Source organism: Mastigoproctus giganteus, chromosome 1 (genome assembly GCF_048544385.1).
Source record: "Mastigoproctus giganteus isolate SK-2022 chromosome 1, ASM4854438v1, whole genome shotgun sequence".
In the NCBI taxonomy this organism is placed as follows: Eukaryota; Metazoa; Arthropoda; class Arachnida; order Uropygi; family Thelyphonidae; genus Mastigoproctus; species Mastigoproctus giganteus.
The window spans coordinates 46,811,730-46,828,126 of record NC_143575.1 but is presented as its reverse complement, the minus strand read 5'-3'; the positions used below and the strand labels follow the sequence as shown (position 1 = coordinate 46,828,126).

General features: G+C 35.0%; 1 protein-coding gene across 2 annotated transcripts in view; it reads right to left on the bottom strand.

Moving 5' to 3' along the window:
* Positions 1-16,397, bottom strand: part of LOC150090764 (phosphatidylinositol 5-phosphate 4-kinase type-2 alpha-like) — a 148,867-nt gene that overhangs the window by 11,988 nt on the left and 120,482 nt on the right. For both annotated transcript variants that reach the window (XM_090379979.1, XM_090379969.1), the window contains one exon: positions 4,595-4,886. In XM_090379979.1, coding sequence (XP_090236105.1) covers positions 4,595-4,886 — 292 coding nt within the window. The remainder of the gene's footprint in view (positions 1-4,594; positions 4,887-16,397) is intronic.

Sequence of the window (16,397 nt, the reverse complement as noted above, 5' to 3'; positions counted from 1 at the left end):
GTAACTTGTAAAAAAGGTTACTTCGTCTAAAGGTGCATACAGTCATATAAATAAATAAAATCAGTACAATGATAAAAGCAAATTGTATATTTCATATGAGTGTATACATATTGATCGACTTTAAAAATTTAAAAACTGCTCACACATTGTCGTTATCATTTAAAATCTGACTGAGTGTATACGGCTCAGTCAGATGGGTAAAAGCAGTAAAACGAGCATTTATAAAACTGGTACAATCACATAAAATGTGTTGGATGGATAAAATGGTGTCGCATTGCTCACACATAGGAGGGTCATCAGCCCTCACAGTTGTCAAGACAAAGCTAACAATTCTGTATGGCTAACAATAGATGAAACTACTGATGGGTGTGTGGAAGGTTTGTAGCAAAAGTCTACAGCAAATAAATCTCTTAAACTTACATGGGTTAAAGGTGGATTAATTTGCTGCCTTCGCCATTCCATATGTGGAGAAGGCAGCAAAATCCAAATCACTTAACTTGTTTGTCACACGTCAGTTTGTTACTTGTTTGTTACCTAAATCATGTTGCAAAGAAGACATGTAGGTTCCCTAATGTGAATAATTTGATTTTTTCTTTAAAAAAATTTCTTCTCAAGTCTGCTCCATATATTGAGCAGGCTTGAGAAGAAAGTTGATGTTGCTGTGCTACCCTTGCCAATTTTGGCATAGCTGGTCTGAAGCTGATTCATTTCATCATCAATATTTAGTATCAGTATGAGCCATAGAGTGTGTGTTTCCCCTCTTCCTGTAGATTCTGACTCAGCTCTCCAAACTGTCAGCCTCAAATTATTCCAATGATTAACAACTCTGGAAAAAAAAAAAAAAAATCCTGAAAGGGGTTCAAAGATGGGCAACCAACATGGTGAAATCTACAAAGGAGCAACTGTATGAGCAAAGACTGAATATGCAAACTGCAGCGATTGGCAACCTGGCATCTTAGAGGGTTGATGTTGTTGTGGGGTTTTAGGTGTATCAGCAACATAGACCATAATGCACCATTGTATATTGTCTGTACAAATGTGTATTCACAGGCTGATTAGCAAGTCGTGAAGACTAAAAAATCCTGAATAGTTCACAGGGGTTATATCTGAGATTGAGTATCTACAATTTCAATTGAACAGGATGTTTGAAATTCCTCAGTCATAGTGAGGAGTTGAACCCAGACCTCTGCAAATGACTGAGAAGTGCCACAGCCACTATACTGTCACAGAGGACTTTAAATGGACCTATAAGGCTCTGAGAGGGGACAGTAAAATGAAAGAAGGCAAAATTTCAGTTATATTCCAGAACTAAGGGACATGTAGGATATAAACTTTTGTCAATGATATACAGGCTGGCCTCGATTAATTCGTCCCACGAGCGCATTGCATAAAACGGAAACGCGTTAATTGAATATAATAATCAATAGGAAAAATTATAATTGGTCCTTGACCTTCTGGAATGTCCATAAAAAAATTTAAAAATACCTTTTAAATAACTTTTTAACTGTATACAATGTAAAAGATAATGAAAATAATTATGGAATTAAATGTTTATTGCATTAAACAGGGGTTCCCAAACTGTGCGCCGTGGAATATTTTAAATTTTCGAGGGAAACACAGCGATACTCGACATCTGTCAGACACCGCGCAAACTACTACCTCGAGGTAGTTCACAGTTTCAGCATTTCTTATTAAGTTGTTTGGACCTAACTACTAAACGGAACTGTTAGGTATTTCTTTTGGCCTGGGTGCCCCTTGAAAAAATTACTGAGACACTAAGGGCGCCATGAACTGAGAAAGTTTGGGAACCTCTGACATAAAATACACAATGAAGAAATGACTGTTGCGGAAATATTTGAACAGTGTTGCCTTTCTCTTTTCATCAATCAATTTCCTATAGCCAACAACAATCTTCTCTGGGCCCTGGCGAAATAAATATTGCAGAAAAACTCAAACCTTTTGTTTGAGGTTCTCTGCGATATGAAAGATTTCATCTAATTCTTTTACTGTTATCTCCTTCGCGGTAACATTTTCATCTGGCTCATTTAAAAATTTGAATTTTTATGCAAGTGTGCATTGACTTTATTAGCAGGAGACAAACAAGCAACAAGTCTTCTTCCGACGGTTGATGGAACACACTGAGGGGGGAAAGCAGGCAAACGTTTGTTTATTGACTGTACAACTCGCGGTAAGCTTAATGCGCAATTCAAATCTTTTTCAACTATCGCATAAAAAAAAAAAAAAATCAAAAAAAAAATCGTGTTAGCTGGAAATTTGCATCGTGTAAAGTGGTATAATTTTGCAAATAGCATTAACTGAAAATTGCGTTAATCAAACTTGCGTTATGCGAGGACTGGCTGTATAGGAATTTTGTCAACAGGGAGGAGAAGCTAATTATGCCATTGTATAAGGCCACATCTTGAGTACTGCATACAGGAATATAGGAAAGATGCCGATCTGTTGAAATGGGTGCAGAGATGTGCACCAAGATTAGTGAAGAGAACAAAAAGAAGAGAACAAACCGAAGTCTTTCATGTACAAAGAAAGACTTCGGTTTTGCAAATTTTAGTGCCTTGAAACTACAATTTCAAGGAGGCATAAATTTAAACTGAAGAAGAATGCTTGCAAAATAGATGTGCAAAAATTTGCTTCGGTCAGAGGGTAGTTGATTGTCAGACATCCATCTGGTGTTGTAGAAGTGAGTAGTTTTAATAAATTTAAGGAGGAATTAGAAAAATTATTAGAAGGGAAATGGTCACATGATGTGAGAAGTGCTTTTTTGTTTATTTTATTGTAATTTATTTTTAGGCTGATGGTGTATAAAGCTATTCTTCCCTGCCAACTTCCTCCTCACACCATTTGCCAATACTAAAATACCTTGCTGGCTAAAGGAAAACTTACACAATACAGTATATACAATACTTTCCTCTTAATTTGAATATATGCCATCTGTTTTTAAGAGTAATTTATATTATGGAAATTTCCTCTTTCATTCATTTTACTATCCCCTCACAAACTTATAAACCTCAATTAGATCCCTTTTGAGGTACTTAATTACAAGTTCTGTTACTTCTTAATTAACACATATTTGAAGTCTCTCCTTATGTGTTAAGGAGGTCTCTCTATGAGGTACCTAGCTATTATTCACACTTATTTTTTCTGTTTAGCCAATTATAACAAAATTCTTGAGACAAAGAGGTGCTTCTTTAACTAAAACTCAAATTGATGTGGATGCTGACGAAATCAGTGTCAATGTCCATGTCAATCAGCAGGATGCAAATGTGAAATTAAATTGAAAGAAAGATGAAGGTCATTTCCAGAAAGTGGAGTGAATCATCTAGTATCTAGCTAACAGAAGTGTAATTCTTCCTTCTTGAATTTTGTAAAACTATTCCCATTATGCTGCAAATACTATCTGATCATATCTGTTGTTGACCATTGCCTGCACAATGCATCATCACACTGTCAATCAAAAACAGAAAGATATAAAGAAATAAAGAGTCAGAATGGGCCTCCAGAGATATGATTTTCCTGAAGATAAGTTAAATTACTGTGAGCTGCTTTCAACACACAAATGTTGATTTTTCCCAATACACTCCCCTATGTTAGACTTGAATTGAGCTTCAGGTATGACTAACATTCCTTTCTACCCAAGGATAGATGACAACCCCTATAACAGTTATGCAAAGAAGTGGGGTAGTTTATAGTATACCACATACTATACTATAGTTTATTGTATGCCATATGAGCTATATCAATGAAGCCACTGTCATCTGGAGGTCAGCTTGAAAGATTACACCACATCTATTGAGAATGCTGATTTTGACCAATCAGCAATAGCCATGCAGTACTGGGTGGAGTGACATTACCTCCAGTCAAATGATATTCAATTCCAATAGTGCACGAGATTTCAAGATAATCCATCGCAATTCTGATCTAGAGTTGATCAGAACTAGGTATACTTTGAAGAGAAATGATGGTATGCAAATACATCCCATTTTTGAAACTGTAGTTCTGCATGGGTTGGATGAAAGCAGTCCCAGTCTTTTCTTTCCCATTCCTCCCTGCCACCTTCCTCCCCTTTTTAATTCATGAGTGACTTGAGGTTATGCTAACTGCAAGACAGTCAACTTCTTACATTTATATATGTATTATTTGATCCAGCTGCAACTTCTTGGTCAAAACTGCAGAAACTTTCTTCAATTTCAGCTTGTTGCTAAATCGATTGTTAGTTGTTAGTGATGTGAAGGGTTATGCCTCCCTACGCCAATTTTCAAAACTTACAGCCATGATTTGACAGGGAGTAAGATTATTTCAATGCACTGAAACAACGTGGCATCTGCTTGCCATTATGGGTAATACCGTATGAAGCCTCAATCCCTTCAGACAATAAATGTATATGTACATTCATACCACAAGGAGCCCACATAGGAATTTTTTTATATTTGCATTTGCACTCACAAAATAGGTTAGCAATTTACTTATTTCAGAACATAAAAGCTACTGAAAGAATCTGCCATTACCTTATTTAAAAAATTTAATATGTAATTTCTTGCAATTTCTCATTAAATCAACACTTAAATTATATACATACCATCAGTACTCTGCAGAGCATATATATCTCTTGAACTATTCAGCACATCATTTATTTCCTTGTCATCTCGAGGAGTCTGCGGCGATTCTGGTGGAGTTGGTACAAGTCCCATTCCACTGCCACTACCTCCAGAGTCCTCTTCATCATCTGTGGCAAATGGTCCATTTTCTCCACCACTGCCATTACCCTCCATTTCAGCCTTTTCTTTTTCTTCAGCTTCTTGCTCTGCCTTTTCACAATCATGAATTCCCAAGCATAAAGAATAATCCATTAGGTTCATGGAAGACAAAAACTGGAAGGATGGAGGAATGCATTTGTTTATAAGTACTAGTATATAGGCAGTATTATTTATCTGAATTATTATTGCTATGAATATTTCAGCAGTTTTATTATTTTTTTTTAAAATTCCAGTATATCACCATTATTATGTTCTTAAACAATTCTTGATAGGATAGATCCCTCAAACATATTACAGGCTGGCATTGATTAAAGCGATTAATTCATCTCGCGAGCGCATCATGCAAACGCATTAATCAAATATAATAATCAATAGGAAAAATTTTATAATTTGGTCCTTGACCTTCAGGAATGTCCATAAAGAATTTTAAAAATACTTTTTAAATAACTTTTTAACTGTATACCATGTAAAAGATAATAAAAAATAATTATAGAATTAAATGTTTATTGCATAAAATACATAATGAAGAAACTAACTATTTTTTACGGAAATATTTGAACAGTCGTTTGAATAGTTTTGGCTTTCTTTTTTTTCATCATACAATTTCCGATAGCTGACAACAAGCTTCTCTAGGCCTTGGCGAAATAATGTTTCTTTCGATGTTAGGATCAACATCCATTACTTTTTGTTTAAGGTTCTCTGCGATATGAAAGCACCTAGTTCTTTTAACGTTATCTCCTTTGCAGTAACAGTTTCATCTAGTTCACACTCTTTTTCTTCAGCTTCTTCATATGTACGCCGTTCCTCTATTTGAAAGGGATTGTTGTCACTTAGATGTTCTGAATGCAAATTTAGTGATTTTCAAATGTTAGCCATATCCAAGCCTTTGAAACTAAAGTCATTACCAATATTAGTTATGTCTTCAATAACTTTTTGAACTGTATCTCTGAAGCCAGTAAAATCGTTTGTGCAATGGGGTAAAAGATGCTTTCAAACTGCTCTCATATTGCTAGCTGTCACTTCTTCCCATGCTGCATGAATGTTTTCAATAGCCACTCGTATGTTATATTTTTTCTAAAATACTGGTACAGAAATTGCTTTGTCTCCTGTTGTAGCTTCAAGTGCCTGCGCAAATGTTCTGCAGAGATAGTAAGCCTTGAAAGTTACAATCGTCCCTTGGTCCATGGGTTGCAATAATGAAGTCGTATTCGCCGGTAAAAAAAAAAAAAAAAACTTTTACATTTTAATTTAAGTCACCAAGTGCAGAAGGATGTCCAGGTGCACTATCTAAAAATGCAACAGAGCTTTAAAAGTAAGATTATTTTTCTTGGAATAGGCTTCAACTGTTGGATGGAAATCAGATGTAAACCAATCTTCAAATAGGGCTTTGGTCATCCATGCTTTTTTATTTGAACGCAAAATGACTCGAAGAGTTCAACGGCTGTATCCTTTCAAAGTCCTAGGATTTTGTGTATAGTACACAAGCATAGACTTCAATTTAAAATCACCTACAGCATTACCTCCTAATAAAAGCGTTAGGTGATCTTTTGAGACTTTATACCCAGGTTGGGATGCTTCATTTGCATCCAAATAAGTTTTAGCTGGCATCTGTTTCCAAAATAGGCCCATTTTGTCTACATTAAATATTTGCCGATCATTGTATTCACCATCCTGAATGATTTTTTGCAATTCTGCAGGAAATTTGGCTGCAGTATCTTCATCAGCACTAGCAGCTTCCCCTGTTACTTTTACATGATGCAGTCCTGCTCAATTTTTGAAATGTTCAAACCATCCTAAACTAGCGACAAACGTTTCAGTCTCCCCTTGGTATTTTGTTTCTTTGAGCTTGGTAAAAATTTTAATAGCTTTGCTCTGAATATTGTCCTTAGATAATGGAATTCTTTTTTGATTGCAATCTTCTATCCAAATTGATAAAATACTTTCCATTTCAATCATGATTGGAGTTTTGTTTCTGGTATTTTATAAAACAAATAAAGTTAATGAAACTTTACCTTTCTCTTTATATTCGTCCTTATAGCTCAAGATAGTTCGTGTGGTAGACTCACTGTATCCTAGATCTCTTATGATTTACACCACTTTCATGTTTTTTTAGTACTTCAAGTTTTTCAGCTAAAGTATTAACTTTGTTTTTTTTTTATTGCAATCACGTTGTTTTTCACTCTTTCTTTTATCCATAATTAACAGGTGTAGAAAATTAGAATTTTTAAATACGTCTGCATGTGACTTTATTAGCAGGAGACAAACAAGTAACACATCTACTTCCGATGGTTGATGGAACACACCGAGGCAGGCAGCGGGCAAACGCTTGTTTATTGGCTGTCAGACGCTTAGCGTGCGATTCGAATCTTTTTCAACTATCATATAAAAAAGATTGCATTAACTGGAAATTTGCACTGCATAAAGTAAAAAGTGGTATAATTTTTTCAAATCATGGTAACTGAAAAATGCGTTAATCAAACTTGCGTTATGTGAGGCCTGGCTGTAGTTAAAATCATATCACAATATACCACATTATTGATAACTAACTTTTATTCTGTAAAAAATACTCAATCCCAGAATATATATCATACTACAGGATTTATGCCAATCCTTACATTATACAAACAACTATGTGCAACAGGCTCAAGAAACACTGGTCACAACTTATTTCAACATCTAGTTGTTTCTGTGATGTTATACTTTAGGCAGGTATGTATCATAGACAAATTAACTTAAACGTATATAATTCTTAAAATAGATGTCATGGAAACAAAGTTGTATATATGTATCAATTATAGTCAATGTTCATTTCTCTTTTGAACTGTTTGTGAATGGATATGCAGCATATGATCAAGGGAATGGCACAGATCCTATAATGTGATGCATATTCTAATACACTGAATAATTTTAACTGAATCATTTCTACTGACGAGAATAAAACAGAATTTAAAAAGATTTAAAGAAAGATAAAACAATATCTTTCTTTTGATTCGATAAACTATTGAATCAGAATTATATGTGAGGCAATCAAATTGCCACAACAATAATGCCAAACATCATAATGTTAGAAAAACACTGACAGGAAAGAAACACTGGTAGTGAGAATGCCAACACGATGTTTTGCACATAATGCCAAACATCATAAGGTTGGGAAAACACTGACAGGGATGAAATACTGATATACGAAAATGCCAATCAAGTTTAAAATGCTAACAGTATCCTTTGCAAAAGTAAAAGAATTCCTTCCCATCTTCCATAAAGGATGTACTGTGGCTGGGAATCATGATGAAGATATGGATATAACAGGAGAGAATTAACAGAAGAGATATTTAGTAATTCAAATAATGCTAACAGCAGAGACTGCTTCTACAGAAATGGGATAAACTTAAATAGAAAGGGTGCAAGAATATTTGCTAATGCTATTGAGGCAGCATTAAGTGGATCAGAAAAGTACTTGTTTGGAGGGATAAACACACAGATTAACAATAGCTGCAGGCAGAGGTGAATGTGATTCTTGCACTGCTTCTATTGGAATGTGCAGCAGCTCAGAAAGCAAGGTACTGGGGATTTCAAGGCATTACATGGGCTGTGTTAGCATAACTAAGAGTAAGAACAGGTACAGGTCTACTTGCAAGAACACCAGTGCTAAGAGCACAGTAAATAAATTTGATGAATCTGAAGTGCTGTTCAAATCATCAAATGCAGACATCATAGGGATATCAGAGACATGGTGTCATTCAGATGTAAGGGATGCAGAATTTGAATATAGGGAATACAATGTATACAGAAAGGACAAGAGGGGGAAGAGGTTATGCTCTTAGTTAAGAAGCAAGTAAAATCTAAGGCAGTGCATCCAATTTAAAGGGTGGCCAGTGAAATGCTGAGTCAGTTTGGTGTGAATAAGCACTGCTGGGAAAAGAAAAATAAGAGTAGGAGTGTGTTATTGGCTGAATGACTGTGATGAGAAGAATGAAAAACTGTAGAGAGAAATTGTGTGCCAGTAAATCAGAATGTCTTATAATGGGGGATTTTAACTTCCTAGATATTGACCAGAACTTGTGGGTTGGTTACTCACAAACTAGCAAGACTTTCAAAATTGCCATTTATCAGCTAGTCACTCACAAACTAGCTGATAAATGGCAATTGAAAGATTTTGGGACAAACTAATGACATTACCAACAAATTCAAAATGGAAAGCATTCAGGGAAATAATCATAGAAGATACTAGGCTTTACATACCAACTAAGAAATACTGTTCAAGGATTAGACCTAAATGGAAGTCAGATGAACTGCTGAGACACATGGCAGAGAAGAAAAATGCATGGGATGCATATAAATTATCAGGTGTTACAGAAGCCTATGATAGATATAAACTAATCTGCAATTAAGTCACAAAGGTGGTTAGGCTAACAAGGCAGATTATGAGAAGTCTCTGGCAAAGAAAGCCAAACCAGGAAAAATGTCTTTACATTAACAGTAGCAGGAAGGTATTGAATCACATTGGTTCACTTGTTGTTGATGAACCTGCTCAGGATGCTGAATAGGTATTTTCAATCTATATCACACAGGAGGAATTCTTTAGGGAGGCAGATGCCAGAAGTTTATCAACCTCTAACAGGGAGCTAAATCATTTTCAATAACTAAGAAGAAAGTGAAAGATAAATTGTTGAAATTAAACATAAAAAAGACAGTTGGGGTGGTGGGATCTATCCGCCATAATTATGAGAGCATTTTTGAATTCAGAGAAAGTCCCCATGGACTGGAGTCTCTTTTGTACATAAGAGACTGCTGTACACATTGGAGCAGTGTGGCATTAAGGGAAAGTTGCTGGTATGGATAAAGGGATGGTTGAGTGGAAGAAGAGAATAGTTATCAATGGATGTTTCATGGACTAATGTTGTTAATGGAGTCCCACAGGGTTCGGTGATGGGCTCATTGTTGTTTTCTGTATTTATTAATGATATTGCTGAGGGTAGATCAGGCTTAATGTCTAAGTTGATACAAGAGGTTGGGAGGGTAATTAACAACAAGAGAAATTGTTGAAGACAAACATTTGGAGTAATGAAGGTAAGCAACCGCACAAGATTGAGAAAAATTAGGCAGATAAATGGCAGTTGAAGTTTAATGTTGACAAATGCAAGGTGCACTATATGGGTAGCAGTAATAGCAGAATAATGTATTAACTGTGTGATACTACATCAAGGGTAGTCAAAAATGAAAAGGACCAGGGAATAATTGTGTAGTCTGATATGAAGTTATCTGAGCAGTGCAAACACATGGCACACAGTGCAAACACATCAAATTTTCTAGGACAGCCCACAGAGTTCTGTCAATGACATACAGGAATTTTGCTAGCAGAGATAAGGAGGTGATTATCCCATTGCATACAGGTCTGGAGGCCTCATTTCAGGAAGGATGTAGAAATGCTGGAATGAGTACAGAGAAGGGGAATATGGTTGGTGAGGGAGGGGTAACAAAGGATGCTCTTACCAACAGTCTTGAGTTCTGCAAACTACAGTACCTGGAAAATAGGCATTTGTGAATTTATCTGATTGAGGTGTTTAAGGCTTTGAATGGTTTGAGCAAACTCACTGCTGATGGGAATCTTTCTCTTCTTCAGCCTATGCATATGAGGGATCCTAAATTCAAATTAAAGGACAGTTGCAGAATAGATGTGTGGAAGTTTACCTTTGAAAGCCAGTGAGTAGTTAATTAGCATTAGATGATGCAAGAAAGCCATCAGCCAAAAAAAAAAAAAAAAAAAAAAAAACACTTCCCATTTCACCCATCCGGTCACTCTAAATGTTTGTCTAGTTCAGCCTTAAATTTATTTAAGCTATCAACTTCCAACAACAACAGATGGCAGTCTGTACCAGCAATCAACTACCCACTGGCTAAAAACAAAATTTTGCATATCTATTCGGCAACTGTCTTTCGTAATTTGAATCTATGCCCCCTCGGGTTCGTAATCTGAGCAAGAGGAAGAATCCCATCAGCATTGAGCCTGCTTGAATCATTCAAGGCCTTATACACCTCAATCAGATCACCTTGCAGGTGCCTAGTCTCCAGATGCTGCAACTTGCAGAACTTAAGCCTTTCTTGGTAAGAACACCCCTTTGTCCTCTCACCAATCTTGCTGCCCTTCTTTGCTCATTCTAGCAACTCTACATCCTTCCTAAAATGAGATCTCCACACCTGTACAGTACTCAAGGTGTGGCCTGACCATTGCGCAATAAAAAAAATGGGATAATCACCTCCTTGTCTCTGCTAGCAAAATTCCTATATATTATTGCCAAGACTCCATGACCTGCTCTGGCAGCCTGCACTGCCAGAGAACTTCATATCTGACTGCACAATTACTCCAAGGTCTTTTTCATTATCCACTTCCCTGAGTCTGTACCACACTGTTGGTACATTTCTCTTGGGTTACTGCTACCGATATGCAGTACTTTGCATTTTTAATGTCCATGTTTGTATCTACAATCTTGGACATTAAGCCTGATATACCTTTATCAATATCATTGATAAATACACAAAACAACAATGGGCCCAGCACAGAACCCCTGGGAGACACCACTAATAACATTAGTCCACGAAGAGCAGTGTCCATTTATTACCACTCTCTGTCATCTCCCAATCAACCATCCCTTTATCCATTGTAGCAACTTGCCCTTAATGCCATACCTCTCCAATCTGTACAGCAGTCGTCCATGTACAACATTATCAAAAGCTTTCCTGAAATCCAAGTATATGATATCAAAATTAGTTTTTGCATCCAGTTCCTTTGTGACCAGATCGAGTATCCAATCAAATTGGTCAGACAAGACCTCCCCTTAACAAACCCATGCTATGTCTGAACTACTGCTCTTGTCTAGATGATCCTGCAATGCTTCTTTAACCAGTGACTCCATTATTTTTACCGGAACAGGTCTATAATTATTTGTCATCCTTTGAACCCCTTTGTGAATTGGGTATACATTTGCACATCTCCAGTCCATGGGAACCTCCCCCAAAGTCAAACCTTCAATATCAAGTGGACTAATCTGATTCATCCCCTTCCTTCTAAAGTTTACATAAGTAAAGAAGACTGTTGTTTTTTTTTGCATCCCTTGCCAAAGATTTCTCGTAATCTGCCTTTGCTTGCCTAACATCCTTTGTGATGTGATTACAGACTTAATTATATCTATAATAGGCTTCTTCTGGGTTGCCTGATAATTTATATGCATCTCAGTATTTTTCTTCTCTGCCACAAGCCTCATCAGCTCATCTGACATCAATATAGGTTTAAATCTTGAACAGTATTTCTTAGTTGGTGTGAAAAGCTTAGTAGTTTCCAAGAGTAATGCCTCTAAGGCTTACCATTTAGAATTTGCTGTTTTTAACATCATCAATTGATCCCAACTGTACAGAATTTAAAAACTGTCTGAGACCACTGTAGTCACCTTTACTAAAGCAAAAACCCTTCCTTTACCCTTGATAGTAGTTACATCTTTAAGTAAATCTCACTGATGTGAGATTTACTTAAAGATGTAACTACTATCAACTTTTACTAGTGGTTCCTTTATCTGCAAATTCTTAATGCATGAATAATCACAGCTGATAATCAGATCAAGAGTATTACTCCCTCTGGTTACCCATCGAACGTGTTGCTGTAGAAAAGAATCCTCCACAAAAGTCTTGCTAGCATGTGAGTGACCAACCCACAAATACCGGTCGATATCTGGAAAGTTAAAATCCCCCATTATAAGACATTCTGATTCACTGGCACACTCAATTTCTCTCTCCATTTTTTCATTCTACTCATCACAGTCTTTTGGCTAATAACACACTCCTACTCTTATTTTTGTTTTCCCAGCAGTGCTTATTCACACAAACTGGCTCAGCATTTCACTGGCCACCCTGTAAATTGGATGCACTGCCTTAGATTTTATGTGCTTCTTAACTAAGAACGTAACCTCTTCCTCCCTCCTGGCCTGTCTGTCCTTTCTGTATACACTGTATTCCCTATATTCAAATTCCTCATCCTTTACATCTGCGTGACACCATGTCTCTGATATCCCTACAATGTCTGCATTTGATGATTTGAAGCACGTCAGATTCATCAAATTTATTTACTATGCTCCTAGCATACTGTACGTTTGCTAAGTGGGAAATTAGATATGGATTTCTTCTTGTCTGCAATTGCTTGCTTCTAAGGTTCTCAAAAACTTGAATAATTCAACAATATGAAGATTTGAAGAATGGCTCTTTGCATTATTATGGCTAGGCTAGGCTGAGCATCAATTCATGGTGAATAAAAAAGTGCATTTCTGTTAGTGGCACTAGTCCATATATGATAAAAATAGCTCCAGCTTTACAGATTTTCTATCCAAACATAGTCCACATTATTTGCTTAGACTTAGTACCTACAGTCTTACAGAAACAAATTGAGAGAATTTTGGCAAAAGTTAATAAAGTTATTTCCTATGTAATTTCTCTTTCTCTCTCATGTAAAAGAGATCTTCATGAAAGCTCCTATATGCACAGCTAGGTAAACTGAACTTCCTCTTCTGCCACAGCCTATTTTGACAAGCGGTGAAGTATGTGGTTACATGCAGAACTGCTTTATGCTAGAGACTTTTATCCTATAATAAAGTTGTCAGTGCACTGGATACAGTAAATGTTGCAGCTATTGGTGCTGCTAAGGCAATTCTTTCTGATTCTTTGGTTATAAAACATTTTCTGTTTATCAAGACTCATTTTGTTTGGTTACCTAATTCTATAACAGAGCTTGAATCATGGGGGCCTTCTTTGATCAGTGCAATTAAAGTATAGAATATTCAATGAGAAATTTCAACCATCTCTGAAGATGTAGAAGAGAAAATAGGATATAAATTTGATAATGTTTTAAAAAAGAACTTTGGATTTTGTATTTTAAAGAAAACAGATGCCTCTGTTATTGGAAATGAACAGGAACTTCCATTTCAAGTAAAACGCTTTGAAGGCTCACAGCTTTAAATTTAACCCAGCCACTTCCATCAATGTGTAAAAGATTGTTCTCTGCTTTTACCAAAATAATTTTGGATGATAAATGCTAGATTTACAATGGATCACTTTATTAACAGTTTTACTTTTAAATGCTGGATTCAAATAAATTCTAATTCAATTAACTACGATAAACTAGTAATAAATGTAAAAAATGTTATTATATATAATAGCCTTTTGGTGCATATTTTCATATATTTTATTGCATATTTGCATGAATATTTTATCTATATTTTAGTGCATATTATCTGATGTCTAATAATAATAAAAAAAAAAAAAAAAAAAACACCAACAACATACCCAAGTTTTCATCACAAACATGTGGATTTATCACTTCATGATAAGTCACTAAATTAAAAAAAAAAAAAAAAAAAAATTCAAATTCTTGTTTACAGACCAACCAAACAACTTGAAAAAGTCAATCAAAGCTGGTATACCTCTATTTATTAACTCAGAGTTTGACAATGATAATGCCAGTTTTAAGAAAATAAAATCATTTTGATTCTTCTTTCTTAAAAAATCTTAATATCATTTTAGTCAATTTATATTTTAGCAATTTCATGGCCTTTATTATATGAAGCTTGAAGCAGAATTATTATATGCTTTATATCCTCACAAGAGGTGTTTTTTGGAAATATTTATATTTGTGCCTGCATATTTTTCATAGCTTTGAATGCATCACTGGTCAGAAATGTGTTTTCTCATTGGCTGCTGTAGTGCAGGAGCTATAGCTGTTCAACTTTGTCTCCTTGCTGGGTTGAGGGGCTTTCATGACATTATGTTCTTTCACCCATTATTGTGCCTTGTAATTCCCCCGCCCCTCCCACTGAAGAGATGGAACGTCAGCAGTAATATTTCTTATTCTACTTTTTTTTCACATATTTCCATTTCTCTTTTTATATATGATACACTTTCTCTAAATTCAACATTTCAGCTTGTGATAACTTTAAGTTGGTAAAAAGGAAGACATAACATCTAACCAGTAATTTGGAGTTTTTCACTTTCTAAAATTTCTTCGAGCTATTATTTATACTTTAGTCCTTTATATTTCCTTAAAAATAGCATTATTGTCAAGCTCTGTCTTGATAAATAGAGACATACTGCTCCAATCAACTTTTTAAAGTGTCATTTCTTCATTTGGTCAGTATCAAAGAATTTTACAAGTTACATTTTACATAACAATACAATCAGTTGGTGCTGTCAACATTTTGGGTTATACGTGTTTTGACATAGTCAGTATTTTGAACTGTTGGCATTCTGAATAATCATTCTGATCGTTAGCATGTTGAAAGTTTGTAATTTGAATTAAACTCTAATTTTGGCTTCATATAGCAGCAAGGTCTGATGACTTCAAGTAGCTTAACATTTCTGGTTATGATAATAGTTATTTTATGTGATCCAAAATTAAAAGCACTACTAACATACAAAGAATTATTTCAACCAATAAATGCAGTCAGAGAGTTTCAATTTTGAACACTGCTAAATTACACTATTGACAGGGGAAACTATTTCCATTAATCAAACTGAAATATATATTAAAATCATTACACTTGACACAGTAGCAGATGAAATTTGTTGTGGCACAGCTACTGTTTTATAAACAGTCTGCAATTATATCAGCTACTTTCCTTAAGTGGCAGAGAAAGTTTAAAATTACACATTTGTTACTAAACCAGTGCAAGTCTTATAAAATAAGAAAAAATTGTCAGAACAAGCATATGACAATTTATATCATTATAAATCTTTGAAACCTTATTATTATTTTTCTGCATTTACAGAACAAAATGAAATCTGATTATATTGTACGGGTACCTGATTATATTGCAAGGATTAAATTAGATTATATTGTAAGGGTACCTACCCACCCACTGATGAGAAGCCAATAAGCTTCAACATGGCGCCGCATGGGTGATGGTATCTACCAAGAATAAGTAACACTAGTCTTCTCCATTGGTGAAGTGTTACTTATTCGAGGTAGTGCAATATCATGGCAACTCGTGAAGGTATTCACGATATGAAATATAATTAAATAATGCCAATTGTTAGTTACTTTAGTAGTTTGCTGCATACTAAAATGATGCATTTGCACTAACCTGTATGTGGTAAAATATAATATAATAAAAAAAAATATATATATATATATAAGAATAAACAGACACATTCCTAGTACAAATGCATATTATACTGAATATGTGTAATATTTTATACTAGGTATAAATAATATACCTAAGCATAAAATATTACAAGGTATTATTCTTATTTTTATTACTTAAACTCCATAAGTATTTTTTTTTTAAATTCAAACAGCTGTAGCTCTGTCACCATTCTGAATTGGGAACATGTTCATGTCCCCCCCCCATCGCTTTTCTTATTTTGGACCCTTCAATTTTTTGAATGCAGTTTAGAAGCATCCTCTATGATTTATATAATAGTATTAACTGTTATACACTATTTTAGTTAAATATTTTTCTAAAATAAATTCATGCAGTTTTTTTCATTAAAGGAAAGGAAAAAATTGCATGAAATTTCTGCTATTATAAAAGACAAATAAAAGTCTTTCATTAATAACAGTTAGAAATGGTAGTAGGAAATGACCATAAT